This window comes from Trachypithecus francoisi, unplaced genomic scaffold (genome assembly GCF_009764315.1).
Source record: "Trachypithecus francoisi isolate TF-2019V2 unplaced genomic scaffold, Tfra_2.0 Lachesis_group13, whole genome shotgun sequence".
NCBI lineage: Eukaryota > Metazoa > Chordata > Mammalia > Primates > Cercopithecidae > Trachypithecus > Trachypithecus francoisi.
The window spans coordinates 113,109,498-113,132,217 of NW_022681458.1; the positions used below are offsets into that span (position 1 = coordinate 113,109,498).

Consider the following 22,720-nt stretch of genomic DNA (forward strand, 5'->3'; position numbering starts at 1 on the left):
TTTAAAATTTTGTAGACATTTGATTGTGAATGGACGTTTTGTATTTTTTCTTTAAAATAACATCATTAGAAACTATACAAAACAGAGCCACAAATACTCCCTTCTAAGGTGTAAGATATTCCATCATTTCTTGTTTGGACGTTAGGATTTTTCCTTCAGTAAGAAATTAAGTTGAAAATGAAGTAGAACATCTTATACTGTAATTCAAGTGCAGTACATTGAAAAAATAAAAACAGTATTTAAGTTGGGAAAATCTGTTTACATGTGATTAAGTTTTAATCAGTGCCCTTAACCTAGATCTCAAAAGCTAAAAATGTTCTTAGCTTGACAAAATAACAACCCATTCCCAAAGACAAATACTTAAATCAAAGAAGCATTTTTAATTAAAACAATTCACACCACATACACACACAGACCCCCACAACACATGAAACATATAATAATGTATGTCTTTATTTGCAATGAAGTGGGTTTTATACTGAACTCAGAACGTAGATGTAAGTTCAACAGTTGAACTCAATCAAGTAAGTAATCTTATATAAAAGGATAACTCCCTCTAGCATATACTTATCCTGTGTGACAGATATCTCTGTAATAAAGTAAATTCCTTCAACTCAAGCAGACTGTCCAAAATGGAAACACATTGAAAAGATGAATATACTCAAATAATCAACAGAAGAGCAAAATATAAAAATGGGAACATTTTCTGAATAATGCAGACACCCTCATTCCAAAAAAAATTACATGTGAGGGAATATCTAGATTGTCACAATTACTGGATAAGCTGCCCAATAGCTATTATACTGGTGTTTCATTTAAAAAATTGCTTTATACTTTTGCAACTTGCAAAGTTATTCCTAGCAAAAAGTTATTTCTCCTGAAACAGAATAAATAGGTCATTCACAATATGCACTGGAATATACTTTTGAAAAACAAGATCTCCACTCACCTCTAATTCTATCTTTCTGCTAGTGATTGTTGATATATTTATTTTAAAATATGTACTTTATAGGAACTATTGTTACAATTAAAATTTAGGACAACATTATAATTCATATTTTAGAAACTCGTAAGGCAGGACGACAGCTCCTACCATTTTACAAAGGCCTTTCTGTTAAGAGGCGATTAATTAATGGACTGAGTGGCTCAAAGGAGGGAGCCAGTCCTTAGCCAATAAAGCCCAACTCAGTGCTACCCCACTGCCCCATATTCTCTGTCCTCTCTGCTGGACCTGTCTTGTGCTGAATCCATGAACACCTAAATATTCAACTCACTCCTGCCATTTCTCTGCTGAGCAATCTCCTACAACCTGTGCCTGAGACTTGGAGACTGTTTGTGGTCCATGGGCTTTAGGGGCCCCAGGGAAAGCCACGTGCACTAGTGCATCCGGATGAACTACGGACTTTGTCTATCCACGAGAATTCAACTTCCCAAGAGCTACATTGACTCATTGATTTGTATCCAGGCTCCGGGCTCCCAATTCCCACACAACATTAAGTTCCCTGAAGCCAGGGAATTTGGTAGGTTTGACTTGTTTAGTCTCTCTCCCCTGCAACCCTCTCTCTGAGCCTCACAGTGTGTTTGGCACATAGTAGGTGCTCGGTAAACCTACTTTGAATGGGCGAGGGTTGTGTTGAAGAAAGGAAAGGCCGGGAGGACTTAAGATTTGAAGGTTTTCCTACATTTGTCCAGGAAGAAAGAAAAGGAAAAAAAAAGTGAGTATCAGATTCTTATCATCATTACAGTTATTATTGTTTTTAACCAACCCTTAGGAATTCCACTGGCATTACCCAGGCAGCTGGTAGGAGAATCTGGGCTGGAGGCTAAAGGATGTCCATTGCCCCAAATCAGAAGGCGCAGAACCCCAGGTCACAATCTGAGACAACCCCTAGGGTCCCGACAGGTGTTGCCCGCCTCCCATAGGGCTCCGGACCCCCAGTCCCCGACTGTCCCTTGCCTTCTGGGGCGCTGGAGCATGCCCAGTGGCAGAGCTGGAGTCACCGAGGGCTTTGCACGGGCGCACTCCGCTTCTCCGGGTTTTAGCAGAAGCCCGCGGGGAGGTGGGGGGTTGCGTGTGGGGGGGGTAACCGCTGCACCCGGCAGCCTTGGGCGCGCGAGTGGGGAGCTCTCGCGCCGCACAGGGCTCTCTCCCCGGTTGCGGTTGCTGAGGAGATGCTGGAGCGCGGCACCCGGCTGCTCCACCTGGCGCGCTGAGCACCGCGCCGGGAGCCCCCGGGGGCGGGCGGCAGGGGGCGCGGACTGCGGTAGAATGCGAGCCGGGCTCCTCAAGCGCTGCGAGACGTCTCTCCAGCTCGGTCAGGTGCCGGGGGCCCGCCACTCGCCGCTCCACTAACTTGCCACTTGGTCGTGTCTGGTCTCAGAGGCTCGCTACGCTTTCGGGTGGTGGGGGGCGGGGAGAGTGGGGAGTTAGAGGGTCTGCGGTAGCAGAAGGAGGGATCCTGCGAGGGGGAGCCTGCCTGGTGCCGCTCTTCTTCCCCTCCCCGTCGCTCCCCTCCCCCCACCCCGTCGCTGCCGCTTTGCCTTTCGCCAATTCCGAGAGCGACGGGCGCCTGTGACATGCGAACGCTGCCAAGTGACGGTCCCCGAGTCTGAAGTGCCCGCGAGGAAGTGAGCGCCAACGCGGGCCGCCGGCGATGACAGCCATGAAACAGGAGCAGCAGCCCACACCGGGGGCTAGGGCGAGCCAGGCGCAGCCGGCGGACCAGGTGAGAGTTGGCAGCTGCGGCCAGGCACTCCCGGGAGGGGTGGCTCCAGTCGGCGCTCCCCCCGCCTCTCCTCCCAGGCTCGGCTCCCACGCCTCCCTCTTCCCACCCTCCCCCCCGCCCCAGTTCCAGGCTCTCCTGCTTATCCATGGACTCTGCGGGAAGTTAGAGCCTCTGAGTGCGCTCCGGAGCCGGGCGAGAGGATGCGCAAGGTGGAGAGCCGCGGGGAAGGGGGGAGAGAGGTAAAGGCTGAAGGTGCCCCGGGGAGCCCCGGCGGGCGGGCTACCGAGGGAGGGAGAGGTGGCCAGGGCCAAGGAATGGGGCCTCTTGGCTCCCTATTAACACATGTTGAAAAAATCTGCTGCGCTCCTTATGTCCACTTATCGGGTTCAAGCCCAGTCTTCCTATAGCCGGGACGCTCGCTGACCAAAGCGACCCGAGTAGGCAAATGACCTTTAGGCGAACCGAGTTTTTCCTTTCCTTTCTTGTTTCTTTTGAGGAGACGGGTGTGTGTTTGTGAGGTGGGGTGGTCGCGGGGGTCGATGGGGGAAGTGTGTCCCAGACATCTGTAGTCTGCTGAGTGGAACGGAGCTTGGGGAGCAGCAAGGCATTAATTATTAAGGGGAGCTGGGAAGGTGCTGGCTTTAGTGATTTGTTGGGTTTGGATGTGTTGTGTCTGCAGAGATGAGGTGCCCTGCGTGGGCTGAGGGTTATTACTGTCTCTTTCCCGTCCTTCTACACCCGCCAACCCCTTTTTGTTTTGGTCTTTAGAAATCTGTAGCATAACCGTACCGTCGTGGATCCCCATCTCGTCTCTGTCCCCGATTTGGGGTGATTTGGGAGTTCGGTGTCGCTCTTTTTCCAAAGTTGGAGGGTCGAGAGCGCGGAGATACCCTGGCAAGGAGAAGGAGGAGGAAGGCTGTGCTGAGCCTGGTGGAGGTGCCGTCACGTTTACATCAATTAGAGACTCTGGGCAGAGAGAGCTGCCCTTAGGTCAGGGATTAACTGTGGACCCCGAAGACCCAAGCACTGGGGTAGGAGGATTGGGGATCTTTGCTCGGAGTGCACTGCGAAGGCTGCTGAAGGCGCTCCCGGCAGAAACCCTCCCAGGCTATTGATAGCATGGGATGAAGGGAGTGCACGCAGCTAGGCTCCAGCAGCAACTAGGCTTTTCGCGTATTCTAAGCACTAAAGAGCCTATTAAGGGGAGCTGTCCAAATCGCCCAGTAGTGGTGGCGAGACAGAGGAGGCGATGCCAGCGAGGCTGTTATTAATATTGCAGACTTGGTCATCTCTCCTGGCTTGTGGTCTCTTTTCTCTTCTCCCTTCCCCTTCTCTTTTCCCTCACATATGTTTCATACAGGTGGTGGGGATTACTCAATGACTTAAAGCTCCCTTCTCCTTTATTAGTGGGAAGGGGTTGAATGTTGGCAGTTTTTACAAAGCATTTGTTTTTCTTAAACTATCCTCTTTGATCCATACTCTAAGTATGAAAATATTAAAAGATCGCATGTCCCTTCCTTTTATACCTCTTCCTCCTAATCCCCAGCACACATCAGAATGTGAAAACTGGTTAGCAGACATATAAAAATAATTTCAGGACAGGAACATGGATTTAACATCCTCTTTCAGGCTGACAGCCCTTAAATTTCATTAACAAGCCGCCGAGCCTCTCTACTGCTCTTGGAATGATGCTACCAATAAGAATGATTAGTCAGGTGAGAGTCCCCACACGAAATCTTTGCTCACTAACCTGTGACACCAGCTGGTTACTTGAGGCGCTGCAAACAGTTCAGTGATGGTGGAAGTGGGAGGCAGAAGCAGAGCAGAGCACACAGAAGCTGAAAATGTATGTATAAATAGTGGACACGCTGTCTATGAACAACAAATCCCTTTGTCAGGATTAATCTGGTACTTAAAATTCATGTGAAGAAATAGGTTCAAGCTCGAATCCATTTTTCTTGTTAGTGTGCAGTTTTTAATAGCCACTTCAAATATTCAGGGAGTGGCTACTTTGCAGAACTCTTGCTTTAATAGAGTATTTTAAGTGCCTTTCTGAGTATTGACATGATTTTAAAATGTCAGTTTTATGCATCTTATGCATGTGTTAAAACAGATTGATTTTACAAAGAAAGTCAACTGAAATATATATATGGCAGCATCACAGTGAGGGTTTTTCAAGCACTCCCAGGAAATACTCATATCTAGCATATTTTTGTTCAAAGCTTGACATATGAAATGATGGACAAATAATGTGAATTATGTTGGTGGAAGCTTAAACTACTTTCCGTAAGACTACTAAGCTTTTATTAGCCATATTAGTCATTATGGTTTAATTCTGCAATTGCCACACAACTCTCATGCAATACCAGATATAATAGCTTCATACAGATGTGATTAGGTGTGCTGGTTTCTATAATATTTCAAAAAAAGATTCACAAATTTAAATTAAAATGTACCTTTATGAAATTATACCTAGTGGTTAAATAGGGCATATGTTCCAGCAAATCAATCACTATGCATTGATTTTGAACGATTTAAGCTATTGCATGTTGCCAAAAACGTCTTCTAGTTTCTATGGTAAAGATTTTTATGAAACCTCAAAGGTGCCTTGTCCTGAGGCCATCAAACACCTATTTCCACTTATAGTATAGTGGAAGACCATAATCCTTCCTCTAACTGAAAATGCTTATGGACCATATAATTTGGTTATGGTTATAGTCCTGTAGAGGGCTCAACCTTCCTGTTTTATTTGATCTTTTACTGTCCTCTGGCACAGGGTGCCATGACAAGAGGACATGCTCTCCCTTCCTAGAGAATGGTGACAACAAGAATAGGAGGGACTGTGTAGGGATCGTGTATTTTATGAATATTCTGAATCATTGGAAATATTTTTTATCATCTTAATAATCTTCCTTTTATGGATTCTTTGATCAAAAAATATTTACAACAGTTATTTTTGTTGCGTTCATAACACTCCACATTTACAAAATGTCTAAAAACAAATGCCTTGACATGAGTAGACACAATCATTTCTTAACATGATCAATATCTCAACTAACATTGAAAGATCTAAGAACTTGAGTGGCTAATTGTAATTTATTACTATTTTTTAAAATCCCTTCTTGAATACTTGCCACAGGCAGAGTACTATTCTCAGGGTTCATAAAGTAACATTTATTGAATGTATTTTTCTATTTGATTCTCAAAGTAATTTTTTGAGGTGGGTCTTGTTTTTATTCCTATTTTAAGGGTGAGAATACAGAGGATTAAGGAAGTTACGGTGGAGGTGAGACTTAGCCAGGAACTCATGGAGGTCTGAAGCCTTACCTTTTAACTTCTATACAATCATAATACAACATATTTCTATTGTAAGAATGAAAATAATTCAAATTATCTGTGTGTGCATGTGCACAAATTTACCTTGAATAGAAGATAAATGAATAATTTGTTTAAAGCTTCAGCTATACATGTAAATCACAGCTCTGGAAATTTTAAAGTTAACTTAATATCATGCTACGGATCTAAATAATATAAAAAGAACAAGATAGATCTTCATAAATTTATAGGAGCTTTTTTTGGTCTTTGCATCACTTGTCTCTGATGACGAGACTCTCCAGGTTTGTTAAATGAGTATATATTTTTTAATGGTCAATCAGACAAGGTTTAGAATTTGTTCACATTTCCACCAGGTGGCACCCTTCTGCTGACTCCAGTGGGTAAAAATATTGCCTAAAAAGCATGGCTGTTCTTTCAGCTCCAAAAACAAAACAAAAATAATCACACAAAAACAAAAGCAACAAAAACAAAACCATCCCACTTTTTAGTGTATGACTAAAAAGCATATTTTTAAAAGCAACTATTTGACTACAAAGACAGCACTTGTTATGTATTTTCTTTAAAAAATGCATTTTGGTAGAAAACCAATCTCTTACATTTGAACATGTAGCTGTCACTTGATGAAATAATTCATGACCAGAATTGAGATCAAATGTGTAATGTGTAAAATGCCTTCTGTGAAATATCGATGTGCTTTAGACATTTAGGTAATATTAACTTAAAATATTTTAATACAGAAATTGGTATTCAGTATTTTTATTTCACCTTTGGTCTAGCAAACCAGATTAAAATATTCAAATATATGCTTAATGAAAAATTGCAAAAGAGTTATTCTTCTAGGTGTCCTTTGCTAATATATACGTGTCATAATTTGATCAATAAACTATTATTTTTAAAACAGAAGCTTGAAAAGAGCTTTCATAAATCATATTGAACAATTTTAATGAATAAAAAATTTATTCTAATTATTAAACATATAAAAGTCATATTTAATTGGGGATAAAGTTTTATATAATTTGGTTATAAAAGACAATATACATTAAATAAAAATGTTATATGGAAATCTATGATTTGAGAGAAAATATACATTTCCTACTCTCCTTCAATGTCTTATTTTTTATATATAAATATTATATATTATATGTTTATAATATAAATATTATATATAAGGCATTTTATTTATTGAGTTAAGAACATACCACAAAATATCTCTTGCTTAGAAGCTTCTCATATATCTGTATATCTATTTGATTATTTCAGGATCTGAGCAAATGGTATATTTTAAAAAGATTAAATTATATAAAAACAACATAAAGAAAATTGTATTATTAAATATTAATGCTGCATTATCTTATGAAGCACATTACAGTGGAAACAAAACACTTAACCATATTTCTCCCAGTCTAAGTAAAAATAAAGCAATTTCAAAATTTTGGTTTCTTGAATTATTTATGATTACAGAATGTCTTAAGCTTTACTACTTATAGGCACATTTTAAATTTATTTAGTGTGACGTGTAGCAGATACAGTGACAGAATGCTGTGGATAAGATTGTGAGTTTTTTGTGCTATCAACCACAAATATTTATTCATCACTGTCTATGGGTCATGCACTGGAAATCACAGAGTCAAGTTCATATCCCAGGTCCATGAAAGACCGCTGTATTTTCTTGGGCAGGATAACTGAATTTCCCCTTTTCATCTGTGAATGGAGGTGACTGCAGTTCCCTTTAGATGTTTGTTCTAAAGGTTAAATGAAATAATATGTAAGAGTTTTTGAATAAGGCTTTACTCATACCAAGTCTTCTTATTAAATGTATAGTCTGGGAATAAGAGCCTAGACAAAATTGAAAAAAAAAAAAAAAAATCTGGGCCTGGTGCAGTGGCTCGCACCTGTAATCCCAGCACTTTGGGAGGCTGAGGTAGATGGACTGAGCCTAGGAGTTCTAGACCAGCATGGGCAACAAAGTGTGACCTTGTCTCAAAAAAAAAAAAAAAAAAACAATTAGTAGGGTTTAGTGGCACTCTCCTGTGGTCCCAGCTACTTGGGAGGCTGGGGTGGGAGGATTGAGGATTGCTTGAGCCTGGGAGGTCAAGACCACAGTGAGCCGAGATTGTGCCACTGCACTCTAGCTTGGGCAATAGAGTGAGACCTTGTCTCAAAAAAAAAGTCTTAGAGGATTATTAAGCCATGTATAGTTGATCCATTATTTTAACTTTACAGACAACCACATTTTGCAGTACACATATTAATATGATTACACATGAGTTTTTCGGTGCATGTAAATATTATATTAATGGATTTGGACATCAAAGCTATTTTACCAGGCATCCAGATTTCAAAATATTCTGTTACATCCTGACTTTCATTCAATCAAAATTGAACACTAAAATTCTTTACTATTCTACTCTGTAAGAAGTCAGGCTAAAAGTAAACTTTGGCTAATTCTCACCAAGAGTTGAGTTAGCTGCTGACTATGTTGCATATTGTTTTCAATGCAATGTACTTCCCAAGATAATTAGCATGAGAAAGAGGATATTTAAAGGAAAGACAGATGGGATTTACAGAAATATGTCAGGGGGTGAGATTTCAGTCAGTGTAGCAGGAGAATGTGCTTGGCAGTGGAGCCACCAAGAAACCAGGATGCATGCCCCTATTGTTATGGGGAGGGGCATGGAATTGGATTAAACATGAGTCAAAAGACTTTTTCACAAATTTTTTCTACAGCTTTTTCTTTTTAACCTTTAAACACACATGTATGCACCACTTATTAAAATAATTTCCATATAGTTTCATACTTGCTAAGTGACTTGTGCGTCCTAACCAAGTTCATGTACTACTAACATTAGAATGGGGGCCATATACTAAAACATACATCAACCCAAAAAAGGTTGGAGGATTTTCCATCTGAAGCCCTGTACAAGGTCCAAAAGGAGACCAGATAAATGATAAAGGGAATGTAAACTTCTTCATAAACTTATATCCTCATGGATAGTTAGAATTATTCTTGCTCTAGTGAACGCTGCCCTGCCTTGAGAAGTCGTGGGGCTTAGTATTGATTATTCCCAGCATAATCTTGTTTTAAAGTTTTTATTGACCTGATCCACAAGTGTCTGGCAATAACCAATCTCTGTTTATTTGTCCCTATCTAATAGCACCTGTTCTCTAAGGCATTTGAAATTAGCACCCACCTTCTTTCTACATGGTAGACATTCTTATCATCGACTACGTATTGACTCAAGGAATGGTTGTCATTTTCAGTATAGGAGAGAAGGCTGGGAAGCAGGTTCAGTGGGGAGACTGGGGCACTGAAATGAAAGCTCTTCTATTGTAGCTTTATGTTTGTTGAGCTTTCCTGAATTCTTAGAATTTCAGGCATATCCATTTGTAATGGTAAATGTGTCACCCACTGCCAGACTAAATACAGAAAATTCACTTTTATCCAAAACTGATACAAATAAATATTTTGAATTGTTCTGTTCCGTAATTGATGTGAACAGTATTCTTTCAATGTCTTCCACAAAATTAAAAAATTTTTTCTAAGTTTATCATGCCATAGTTTATTTAGAAGTTATTTAAATGTTCTGCAACATTTTTGGAATTGCCAAATGATTTTCAAATTTAATTACACTTTGGGGAGAGGCAACCTGATGTAAGACTGAGAACAAAGTCAAACAGATTTCATATTGATTCCTTCCTCTATCATTTACTAGGCAATTTATAACCCCACTAAAACCATTCTTTCATCTTGAAAAGAGAGAGGATGATGAGAATGTTGCAATAATTAGAGAATCTATGTGAATGAGTTTTTATTGCATCTGGCTCAAGCTTGAAACCTAATAAGCATTTTCATTCTTAATGCTGTCATGCTTCTAGATCATCTGAGAGGGGTATTTTATTCTTTTACAAAAGTAAATTTGCATTTATGTTAATGAAAATGCTGAATATGTGTGTGTACACCATCATCAAATATATACACACTATATACACACACACACATATATATATTTATGATCTAAATGCTGTATTTTATAGGTAGATTATTATAGGGCATTAGATAGAAATGAATTTGTGACAACTTGACTGATTTCTACTATTTTTAGATGACAGTCTATTTTCACAAAAGACTTAGAATCTTGTTTGATATGTTCATGGTTTAATATTCTCTTTCCAGAAGTTTGGTTCCCAGAAATGATTCACTTAGAAATTCTTTGCATATAGGAACTGGTGATATTACTGAGTTGAAATTTAAAGTTAGTTGAGTGCATAATCAAACCAGCTTTACATTTGGGAATGTTCTCCAGGCAAGCTGTATATTATCTGACTTTAATATTATTGTAATTTGTCATACTTACTGGTTTTCTCAGGTCAGGACAAAATACTATGTATCAGATTATAAAAGGTAGCAAATGAAGAAAAGTGGGGAAAAAAGCTGTTTTTATTATCTTTATTCCCACTCTCTTTTTGATATCTAAATGAAGATTCAGTTTCTTATTCCATCTGAGAAACTCTGCTCTGAAAACAGAAATGTGACGAATCTGTATTACATAATCAAGAACTTGAGTGGCAGGCTGTCCTGTGATTTATTTTCAAATAATGGACCAGAGAGACCACTTGAAGTTGCATTAGTAATGCTTGTACAAGGAGAAATAGGCCTTTCTTGTTATTGGAACATGGGTTTACTTTTGGCAAGAATTGAGTAAGTGAAAACTCTGATATTCATACTTGCGTTAATCAAATCTCACCTCCAGGAATGCTTTTAATATAAGTTAATGAATGCAAAACATGGCTCTTTTTTTCATTTCACATGTTTTAAAACAAGTACTAGAAGTCTTTAGTAAAGCAATCCCTTAAATCGCTGTGTCACAAATTTGCATTAATAATTCTTGTCTCTTAGACACAGAATCGAAGATTAGGAAATAAGACAATGTTTGAATAGAGGTAAAATATATCTTTTTGAGAGGAAAAGAACTGAAGTCCATGAAGGATACCTCAAATTTAGAATAGATCATTTGTTTAGCAAAATTTTAGTCTATAATTTAAATTTCCTGGGATCTATGAAATTATGAATAGATTTTCTATCTACCTCATTAGCTTTTAGGGACTTCAAGGGAAAAGATGACACGTTTCACTTGTATGTACCTTTTTAGAGTACTATAAAACGTAAGTGGTCCAAGAAATAAAGTTAACGTATTTTGAAGCCATACCCAATGTCATCAGGGTTATTTCTTTTTTTCTGATATTAAGAATTTTGAGTACCCTACTTCTTGACAACCATATTGAGAGTGATAGGCATGTGTGAATTGAACCACAAGTTGAAATGAAAGAGACTCCCCCTCCTTCACATTTATTAAGATTGTTTATAATTGCTCCAAAATGAGATTTACTCAACTTTAGGCCACTGTGGCATGATGAGTGGCTCATTATTACACATTTCTATTTGCTCAGAGTCAGTATTTCTGTATTCCAGGAAGGTACTTTTGGTTCCTTCATTTCTCTTTGCATGAATGCCATCTCCAAACCCAAATCCAGTTCCCTCCACCTCTCTACATTTCTGAGAGCCATCGTCTGTCTAGGAGTTGATTGACTTGCTGACAAAGAATACTTTGACATTGGCTGGGTACGTTGGCTCATGCCTGTAATCTCAGCACTTGGGAAGGCTGAGGCAGGTGGATCACCTGAGGTCAGGAGTTTGAGACCAGCCTGGCCAACATGGTGAAGCCTCGTCTCTACTAAAAATACAATAATTATCCAGGTGTGGTGCCGCACGCCTATAATCCTAGCTACTCAGGAGGCTGAGGCTGGAGAATTGCTTGAACCCAGGGGGCAACTGGGAGCCGAGATTCTGCCACTGAACTCCATTCTGGGTGGCAGAGTGAGACTCCATCAAAAAAAAAAAAAAAAAAAAAAAGAAAGAAAAGAAAAGAAAAAGAATAGTTGGATATTGGTAGCAGCATTGCCTTTCTAAATTCTTTCCTTCAAATAGCCATGACATGATAAATGATGGTAACATTCAGAGAAACTGTTGTTTCCTGAATGTTACACCTTTGTATTCAAACCACGAAACAGACAATGGAGAGGTGAAGTGACTTGTCTAAGGTCACATTGTTGTTTAGAATTAGAAACAGTACTTGATGCTGGTTCTCCTTCCATGTAGCCATTCCCAGATTCAGCTGCTGCTACAAAGCCTTTGGTGGTGTCATGGTGGCACATCTGCCTTCTTTGCCACTTGACATAAGTATAACCTTTTAAAATAACAAAACAAAACAAAACATGTTTTAAAATGCTTTGTGTCCATAGGCAAAGCTCATTTGACATTTCTTGATTTCTTGTTTGTGATATACTACTTCTAGGTCAGTGGTCCTTAGACTTTTGGCACCTGGCCACAAGCCATCACAGAAGTGCATATGCATCTTCTGTACTTTGCCATGGCAAGAGGTTACACCCAAAGCCATAATGCCTTTCTGAACGTAAACTGTGAAATTCACTACTCCAGTGAAATGGCAGTGCCACCACTACACAAATAGAAGTTGACTTTCTCAAGCTTCCCGTCTTACTCTTAGCATGAATAAGCAACTGCTGATATCTACACACAGCATTTGAAATCCTAGCAATGGAGTAGCAATTGGGTGAATCCCTCCTAAAGGAGAGATGCACTTAAAAACTGGGGAATGCATGCAGGTAAATTTTAGAGCTTTCTTGGGACATTAATGGAAACAACAGCCTTCTGATACACTGGGATTCTTGGTAAGAAAAGCTTTTCCACCGGGCGTGGTGGTGGGCTCCTGTAGTCCCAGCTACTCCGGAGGCTGAGGCAGGAGAATAGAGTGAACCCGGGAGGCGGAGCTTGCAGTGAGCCGAGATAACACCACTGCACTCCAGTCCGGGAGAGTGAGACTCTGTCTCAAAAAAAAAAAAAAGAAAAGAAAAAACAAATTTCCAGAAACTGATTATTTGTATTCCCAGACAGAGTTGTCAGAGCACCAAGCTCCAATACAGACCAGAGAAATGATTATATGCTAAATAAATAAGTCCATGAGAATAATTTTTGAGACACATATAATTATTTTTAGTGGATAGACCCAGGGATTTCTATTCATTTAACCTGACTTTAGACGCTAGAACCTTGACATACTAGTTTGAACAACTTACCCAGCCTCTCTGAATCTGATACTTCATCTGGAAATGAAATGATGTTTATTTTGCAGAATTGTTGTGAGGATCAGCAATGATATAGGTTTATTATCCAAGAGATGCTGAAAAATGGTGGTGCTTATTATTTGGTTATTAATATGTTGTTGGCTTGCTGTACCAGACAAAGACAGAGTGACGGAAAATTAAACTATGTCGGATTTTGAAGTTCCCAGAAGTTGGAAACACAGCTTTAAAGCACCTTTTGTCATTGTTTGACATTGGAAGCTTAAGGGCGTCTTTAATATTGAACTCCTGTTTTTGTTGGTATGCAGATTATATAGAGTCCTCCCGACTCCAAAGCAAACATAGATTGGGAGTTGGTTAAGAAAATATATGGCATCCATTTTTATATTTCTTATCATGCAGAGAAGTTGACAAAGTTTGTATTTTGAAAATGGAACACTGAATATGCATTTACTTTTCTGAATTTGTTTTTTTTTTCCATTTCCCATCCCCACGGTTAAATTCCATCTCACGCTTATAATGTATTCTGCATTTGGAGTGCAGCTTCGTTCCTTCTCAGAGCTACAGTTCTTGAGCTGTAACAGCGAATCCAAAAAAAATAATATGGAACCACAGATGGTGCAAATATTTGAAAATAGGTAAATACAATCTAGGATTAGCTGCTTGGACTCAGAAATGTCAGCTTCACATTGCTTATTGGTCACACAAGGCAATTTTAGTTAAGGAAAGCCCAGGACAAAGCCATCATGATATAAAATTGCTGCTTTGGAGATGTGCAGCATAACAAGCCCATAATTGTTATGTAAACCTCAAGATGAGTCATTCTGTAACAAGAAAAAAGTATTTTAGAGAGATCACAAAGCACCAAGAGGTTATGTAGGGATAAAAAATTAAGCAGATACCATAACATGTTCCTGTTGTACAGTACCATCTGCTGACTTCCATTTACAGCCAATTTTTAAGGAGAAAATATCCATTCTTATGGGTATGCTTTAGGTAGGCACATATTGAATGACCTGAGCATGAGATGCAACAGTCCAATTGCCAGTGTAAAATGTGCAGACGGTAATTATTAGTAACATGCAGTGTGGATTCATAGTTCTGACTCTAAGAGTCTTAAATAATAGAATCCCATTTTCTTTCCATTATCCCCCTTTAAGATGTACATATATTTTGAATGAATTTTACAACTGACTATGTGATTAGGCTACCTGGTTTACTGATAAGGCAGTTGAGAACGATAAAGGCTGACTTGCTCAAAATCATACAACTGATCAATTTGGTACAGTAGAAAGAAGAGTTCCTCCCACCTATGTTAAGAGTTGGTAGAAGGAGCCGCACTCAATTATTAGAATCATAGAAATCACTTTGGATTGTCTGTGATGATGTCGATAGAGAAAAAAATTGATGAGAATGTAAGTGGAAAGGTTCCAGCTGCTTTAGGATTTTATTTCTGTTTTTGGTAGCAGGTTTAGTAAGAAGATGTATTATATAGATTCTATCTGGAAGCAATAAGGTTAACTGTCCTGGTTTGTGTAAAGTCTAGATTTTCTGCAGGATCTCATTTTCCTGATGAAGCAGAAGAGAGTAGGAAGAGCTGTTCCAGATCAGACATGAAGATCTATAAGACAGTATTGATCCCTTTCAATGTACATGTTTCCAAATAAAAACACGTGGTTCTCATATAAATATGTAGTGAATATCTGTCAAGAATTTAGCTTATTAAAGGAAACATCAAGATGGTAAAGTTGTTTCAAACAATATTTGGGGAAGAGAGATTTATATAGTCTGAAAAGGAATGGCTTACAAGGTTTGCAAAATTAAATACAAAACTGGTTAATATTCAGGCCATAACTTTTGTGTTTGTCTTTGATAGCAGACAGAAATTTTTTGGTACTCATCTATTTTCTATAATTAACATCTACCTTTATAGACTCTGGGCCTATGTAATAGCAAATAGTAAGAGAAAGTAGGGTACATTCTCCTCAAATTATATAAGCATATGTCGGCTGATTGGATAGTGCCCCAGTTTGACATTGAAAAGATGAATGTATAGTTATATTTGTTTTATTTGCAGTTCTTAAATTGTTTTCTTAACATTCCCAAGCTCAGAAAAACTGTGCAATTTGGGCCTGCACTTGATGTCACAGCCAACTTCTTAAGCCATTTTATTAAAGTTTTCTGTAAACCCTATGGAGCTTCCAGTGTCAGATTTGATTCACCAGCAGTGAGGTCCTGGAATACAGCCAGTCAACCAACATTGCTTGTCAGGTTTGTCCCAAGAAATTGATGCAGGTGTCTATGAAGGCTAGAGGAGAACAATTTGGTAGTCTCAAATGGTTTTCTTTGGAGAAGATGAGATAGGATAATTGCACACAAGGAAGTGAAAAACCATTCTTGGAGGATTTAGCAAAATGAGGTTCAGATCAAGCTGCATGGTGGCAGTTGTTCTGGAGATGGCTACTTTTAGAAACTGCCCTTAGGGAGAAGAGAGATTAACTACCAACATGGTGTGATTTAAGGCATATCATAAATGTTCATTCCCTTGTGACTCGCATCTCTGACTGTCAGTGTTCTGAAAAATAGCTCTTCTCATTCATCTGCATAGCTTGGATGCCACCGTGACTCCCTTTGTTCCTTTAACTTCTGGCTGGGCAGGGGATATTAACAATTTATGTCTAATTTGTATTCATTTCCTGCTCCGTGACTGCTTGGTATGCTCTGTCTTGAGAACTCATATTTGGGGGCCAGAGAAAGTGAGGGCCTTATTAGTTTAAAAAGGGTGGGGGAACAGGAAGAAATAAACATATGAATGGGATTGGGAAGCTCAAGAATCACCACTTGCACATGGGGCAACCTATTTCCCTTCCCTGGCCCTTTCCTACCAGTGTTAAAAACAAAAAAGTAAATTTACATGCGTACTTCTGTGCAATATAAAAAGGAGTTCAATGAATAATTTGGAGTTTAAACAACTTATTGAATTATTGAACCTCGGTTTCCTAAAATACCTTTTACTTTCTTACAGAAAAGACCAGCACTATTCAATAGTACATACTGGAAAGATGAAAATATTCTGTATCGGTGCTTTCCAATACAATAACCACCAGCTACACGTGGCTATCGTGTTAAACACTTGAATTGTGACTAGTGACACTGAAGAATTGTATTTTTAATTTTACTTAATTTTAATTAATTTAAGCTTAAATAGCTGTATGTGGCTAGGGCTACTATATTAGAGAATCAGTTTTGGAACACTACTTTCCAAACTTTAATGTGCATATGAATCACTTGGGGATATTGCTGCAAAGCAGATTCTAGTCCAGTGAATGTTAGGTGGGGTCCATGATTCTGCATTTATAGCAGGTGCCCAGATGATGCCTAGTCTGTGGCCCACACTTTGAGGAGTACGGCTTTCTTTCTCAAAAGCAAAGATTCTCTAATCCTAATTTATGTCTTTAGCCAGGCTGACACTTGTCCTAGAAGATGAGTCAGATGAGCTGCAGCAAAATTACAAAATACGACTTTCAAATTATAAAAAGAAAAGAATTTCAGTGACAAAATTATTGGTATCTTTATTATTGACAGTAGCTAAACTTTTGAGTCTATACTATTCAATAATATGTTGTATGTTTATATTTCATATATTTATATATTGTATACAAAATTTTATATATATTTATATTATGTAATGCAATCATCAATTGCTTAAATTTTATTTAATCCTCCCCATAACCTTATGTAATAGATTCCACTTTTATTCCAGTTTTGCAAATGAGGATCTGAGGTTTATTAAGTGAAGAGACTCCTTAGATTGCACTGGTAGTAAATGCAGAAGTTGTCTTTTGATCACATACAACAGAAGTTGTCTTTTGGTCATATATATTATAATAACCATCAACTTCTTTCCTCTTATTAAGTGGAGGCCAATGATTTCCCACTTGTGGCTGATCAATAAATCCTATTTGATTCTTTTCTACAAATGTTAATAGTAAGAGACAGAACTCTGTCTACAAGTTAGTACTGTCATCCTCACTTTAAAGATGAGGAAACTGAGGTTCAGAGAGGGAACCTCTTTGATTACATAATTTGATTACGACCACATAACTTGTAGGTGGTAGAACCAGGTTTTGAACCTGGATTGTCTGCCTCTGGAGTCCATGCCCTTGTCTATTCCAGCAGACAGTTTCTCATGTGTTCAGTGAGCACCTATTCTGTTAGGTAATGTGCTGTGAGCATGGCTCCTGTCTTCTGTATATTCAATTGAAAATGGAATTTACTTTGAAAATTTTAATCATGTATAATTTTATGTCTATCAAAAATATTTTAAGACAAAAAAGTCACTCTTTCTTGTCCAAATGTATAATTTTGTTTGTATCATCTTTGATGCCAACTTTTAAATTAGTTTGTCATCTATGAAGCTGACTTTTTCATTGTGCATATTTAGTTTTAGTATCATACCTCCACTTTTTATTAGTGAAGAACTGGTGAGCACTGCAATATGTGTATGTGTATGTGTGTGTATATCTGTATATATTAATGTAAACTTTACAATTTAGAAAAACTTAAAATTGTCTTCCTTGTCTCCCATAATGAGCTTGAGCAGCAAATTGGCTTCATCATTTTATGAATGGGAAGGTGAATGCTTTGCTCCCGGTTTTTCAGTAAACTAAGCATCTGATTTAGGCCTTATTTTTCAGAGGTCTTTTGTCATTTTGATTAGTTCAGCAGTCAATGCTAACAGAGTCTGTTTCTTTCACTTCCACTTTTAAACAAAACACACAATCTTCTTTAATTTCTGAGTAACATATGCATGTAGGTCAAACATCAAATATTACACAAATATATACAATGGAATGTTTGCTTCCCAGAGTTGTTCCCCAGCTGTGCAGTTTCTCATTCTATCACTCTTTTGATAGGTAATCACTAATATTATTTTCATTGTTTTCTTTTCTTTCTTCCAGAGAAATGTTTGTAGTTTCAGGCTAGTCTAGACTCATTCTTTACCTCTGCTTTTATAAAAATGTTAGCAGACATGTTTATTTTAAAGTGCATAACATTGCTTTTTGTGTGTGTGACAGAGTCTTGCTGTGTCACCCAGGCTGGAGTACAGTGACCCAGTCTCGGATCACTGCAAGCTCCACCTTCTGGGTTCACGCCATTCTCATGCCTGAGCCTCCTGACTAGCTGGGACTATAGGCGTCCGCCACCACACCCGGCTAATTTTTTGTATTTTTAGTAGAGATGGGGTTTCACCGTATTAGCCAGGATGGTCTCAATCTGCTGACCTCGTGATCCACCCGCCTCGGCCTCCCAAAGTGACATTGCTTTTTTTGATAAAAATTTTGATATTATCAAAATAGACCCTCTAAAAGTTGGCTTCTTTAAAAAACGTTCCTCCTTTTTTCATGATGAATTAGATATTATGTGTCTCATAAACTGATAAGTGATAGCCAGTCTTGGTGCAGGTGTGTTTACTGTGCCCTTGCCTGTATACATAAGGGAAGGGCCATGCTCTCCGCACATTGCCTGACAAAGAGTAGGTGCTCATTAAACACCTGAGACACTGTCTACTGGAGTAGACAAGGGCATGAACTCAAGGGGCAGACAATCCAGCTTCAAAACCCGGTTCTGCCACCTAGAAATCACGTGGTCCTAGTCAAATTACTTTCCCTCTCTGAACCTCGGTTTCCTTATCTTTAAAATGAGAACAACAAACTAACTTGCACACAGAATTCTAATCAGCATGATTACTACAACGGCTATTATGAATACCACTACTGTCACCTGTGGAAGAGAGTGGCTACTTTACTGGTCAACCACAATCGGCATATCATTGGCCTCAATTTAATAAAGAAAATAAATTGATGGTTATTATGATATGTATGATTGCATGTAACCTAAAGATAACTTCTGCATTTATTAGCTGTTCTGTTTTGGGTATCCCTTAACCTCTCTGAACCTCAGCTCCTCATTAGCAAAACTGAAATAAAAGTATTCAATATGTTGGCATCTATTTCAATGCTATATCTATGTGTGTCTGTGTGTGTGTATGAATATGTATGTATATATATGTTTATCTGTATACAAGCTTTCCAACTTAGGATGGGGTTAGGTCCTGACATAACCATTGTAAATAAAAAATATCATCGGGCCAAACATGCATCATAAATTGAAACTATCATAAGTTCCTCTACCTATCATGGGATTGTGGTTTCTACTGGATGTGTATGGTTTTCACACCATGGTAAAGCCAAACCATTATAATCCAGGGACCATCTAGATAGCATTAGTCTACATGTCTACATATGTTAATGGGGATCTTAACCAATTATAAAAGTAGAAAAGCTTCCTCCTTATCCCCAGCATTAGACTCAAGTATGTATCCCAGCTTTTGCATATTTTAAGAAGTTGAAAATAATTAATGAGCCTTTCCTAGTAGATGAGTAAAGAAAAAGGGCTATTACTGAAATATTCTGAAACACAATTCTATACCTTATAAGATATTCATGTTAATGAAACAATATAATAATATTTAGAAATTTTGATGTACAATGGAACAAGTTCTCTCTGTTTTCCTTTATAATAAGAAAGTTATTGTATTCCTGGATGTATGAATGATATGAATGTGAAGTCTAAAGACTAGTAATGGACAGAATCCAGTGTTATGAAAATGTTGTTTCTGTATTATTATTAAAAATATAGAGACTCTTAATACATTATAATGAATACATGATGTGCTTATGTTTTCTTATATACTGTGAAATAAGCGTAATTTGAGAAATGAGAGGCATTTCTTTAAAGAATAGGCTGTGCTTCATTCGCCTGTCTTACTCTAAAAAGGCTATATGTTGCTGTCAGTCGAAGCAAATTACCCTCTCAGTGAATAAGAAGGAGAATAATAATAGTTGAGGTAGGGATACAAAACCTTAGCCTTTGCAGTATTCTTTTATGTTTGCAAAGAAAAATTACCTCGACAAATTATAAGCTTATGGATTTTTGTGTACTTAACTCCTCATATATTGAGGAAGCTAAGAATTATTCTAAACTCAGCAAATTTATTTGGTCAAAATATTCCCTTCTATTCCATCAAGTAGTAATGGAATTTAACAAACACACCAGGAAGAAAAATCGCAGCATTGAAATGTTTTATTGATCCATAAGAATGACCAGTTCTACCAAGACTCCAAACCATTTCACAGAAGGGATTTTTAGTTAAACTATTCTTAACAATAGGAAAAATAAGTTTTTTATTTCTTTTAAGATTCTGTAAAGATTATAGAGCTATTTAAAATCAAATAACCTCTTTTCTCTGAAAAATTTTAAAGAAAAATCAATTTTTTACAATACACCTGCTGAATTATTGCAGGCCATATGTGGTAGCTGCTAATCTTTTAACACAAAGAAAAAAACATGTAGTTGTTAATGCTTCTAGGAAGTCAAGCTACTGAATGGAAAGTGGTTTTCAGAGTTCAGATTAGGCCTTAATCTTTGATGTCCTGCTGGGAATATTAGGAGAAGACGTGCGGGCATGGTTGAGGGTACATTAATAGAAATCAACTAGGACTTTGATAATTTTTTTCAAGATTCTTATTAAGTAACCCAGACAGAAAAGGTATCTGAAATGTTACCAGGCAGATTCCTGATTTCATATTATAAATACTGAATAGGTAAAACTTAAAATAAATTTAATCAGTTATTAATTACATATTCATACCTAAAATTTGGGTAATGGTACCATTTGATTCTATCATAAAGAATCAAGCCTCTTGTGTGTTATAATCCAGGATCTTTAGGTCAAACCTCTTGCTTTTGTGAATTAACCTGGAAATCCTGTCAGATCTTCTAATTATGGTGATATAGGGCAGTTTAATAGGAAGTCAGGATTCCCTTGGCCTCTGAGATTTCAGTGCTTGATGGAGTACCAAGCTCTCTGTTTCACCAGCTACTGCAGTGTCTTATGACACACCCAATGGATGAATTATAAGTTATGCCCCCTGAATACATCTAACCTCTACATCCTGTCACTAGAAATGTGCATATGTATATAGACACCCAGACTGATGCTCCAAGGAAATGTTTCTAGATTGAAGGGGTGGGAGTGGGCATGAGTAAAAGTCCCATCTGCTTATTTATCTCAATGTTCATGGAGGTAACTATTTACAATGGAAGGACTGAGGGTAACCCCAAGAACTCTTGATTGTAATGACCCTCTGTCCCTCCCTCCCTCCCTGCCTGCCTCCCTCCCTCCCTTCCTTTCTTTTTTAAGCAAAAAAGCAACAGGAAATGAAGAAGTGAATAAAAGTTGTCTCTTCTTCCTGGAAATATATATTACTTAGTAAAGCGATGTATCTCACCCCTATTTTGATTTGTGAATAAGGACAACTTAAAAACCATCTTCTAATATGAAACACCTTAACACTAAGACCATTCAAGGTGCATCTGTTCTTTTTATCCTGGACATTGAAAACTAATTTACAGACATACAGTTTGGGTGTGAAAATACTTAAAATGAACAACTTTCCTTATCTTTTAAGAAATCACTGGTGAATGTCTATGCTAACTTGAAGACATTCAGAAAGTATTTTAGGTAGATTCTGTTTTATCTGTTACTTCATATCATATCACTCCATTATTCTGTGGCTTAAAACAACCATTTTATTTCTCATGATTCTGTTGGTCATGAGTCCAGGTGGCTTGGTGGGCAGTGCTTCTGATCCAAGTGTATTGTGTATCTTGACTGCATTCATCTGGTAGCTGGAAGGTCAGGAAGACTTCACTCATATGCCTTGTATATTATTGCTTTTTCATGTGACCTCTCTTTCTTTCTCCACATGGATAGTCTGAACTTCTTCATAGCATGGGTCTTAGCATTTCTGACCTGGAAGTTGCCTTCTAAAAGGTGTTATTCCAAGTACCGAGGGGAAAAAAATACCCCTGCAGATCTCTTAAGAATCAACCTTGGGAGTTCTGGAGCCTCTTTTCTGCCACATTTCCTTGGTCAAAGCAGGACATAGGAGCAGCCCAAATACAAAAGGAGGAAAAATGAATTTCTTATTTCCATAAGATAAATGGGAAGGACTGTGTAATCATCTCAGATGCACCACAGACTATCATTGACCAAAACAACAGAACTGTATCTGGATACAGACATTCACTATAATCGGGGCATGTGGATGATTTAAGAATGTTTGAATGTTGAAAATATTATAAGGATAAAAGCGATGTCATGATGTCAGTGCTGTGTGCAGTCATAATTTGTCAACACGTACCATTAGCCATAATCTATCAACACATGCAGACAAGTTACAATTTATAGAAAACAGTCCTTCATGTGCAGTGATGCTTAAAAAGATAAGAATTTACATTTTCACCGTAAAATAGAAATAAATGTAAAGCAATCACCTTTATATAGATGTAGTTATGAAATATATTTATTTGAGAATAAATCCAATGTACCGCTTGGTTGAAAAAGATGATATGTTCTAAATAATCTTTCAGCT

General features: G+C 38.1%; 1 protein-coding gene across 1 annotated transcript in view; it reads left to right on the forward strand.

The window, feature by feature from the left end:
• Nucleotides 1–2,284: 2,284 nt before the first annotated feature.
• DPP10 (dipeptidyl peptidase like 10) overlaps nt 2,285–22,720 on the forward strand; it is a 720,618-nt gene continuing 700,182 nt past the window's right edge. Inside the window, exon 1 of the mRNA XM_033231721.1 lies at nt 2,285–2,726. Within this exon, the coding sequence (XP_033087612.1) occupies nt 2,655–2,726 (72 nt within the window). The 5' untranslated portion in view covers nt 2,285–2,654. The remainder of the gene's footprint in view (nt 2,727–22,720) is intronic.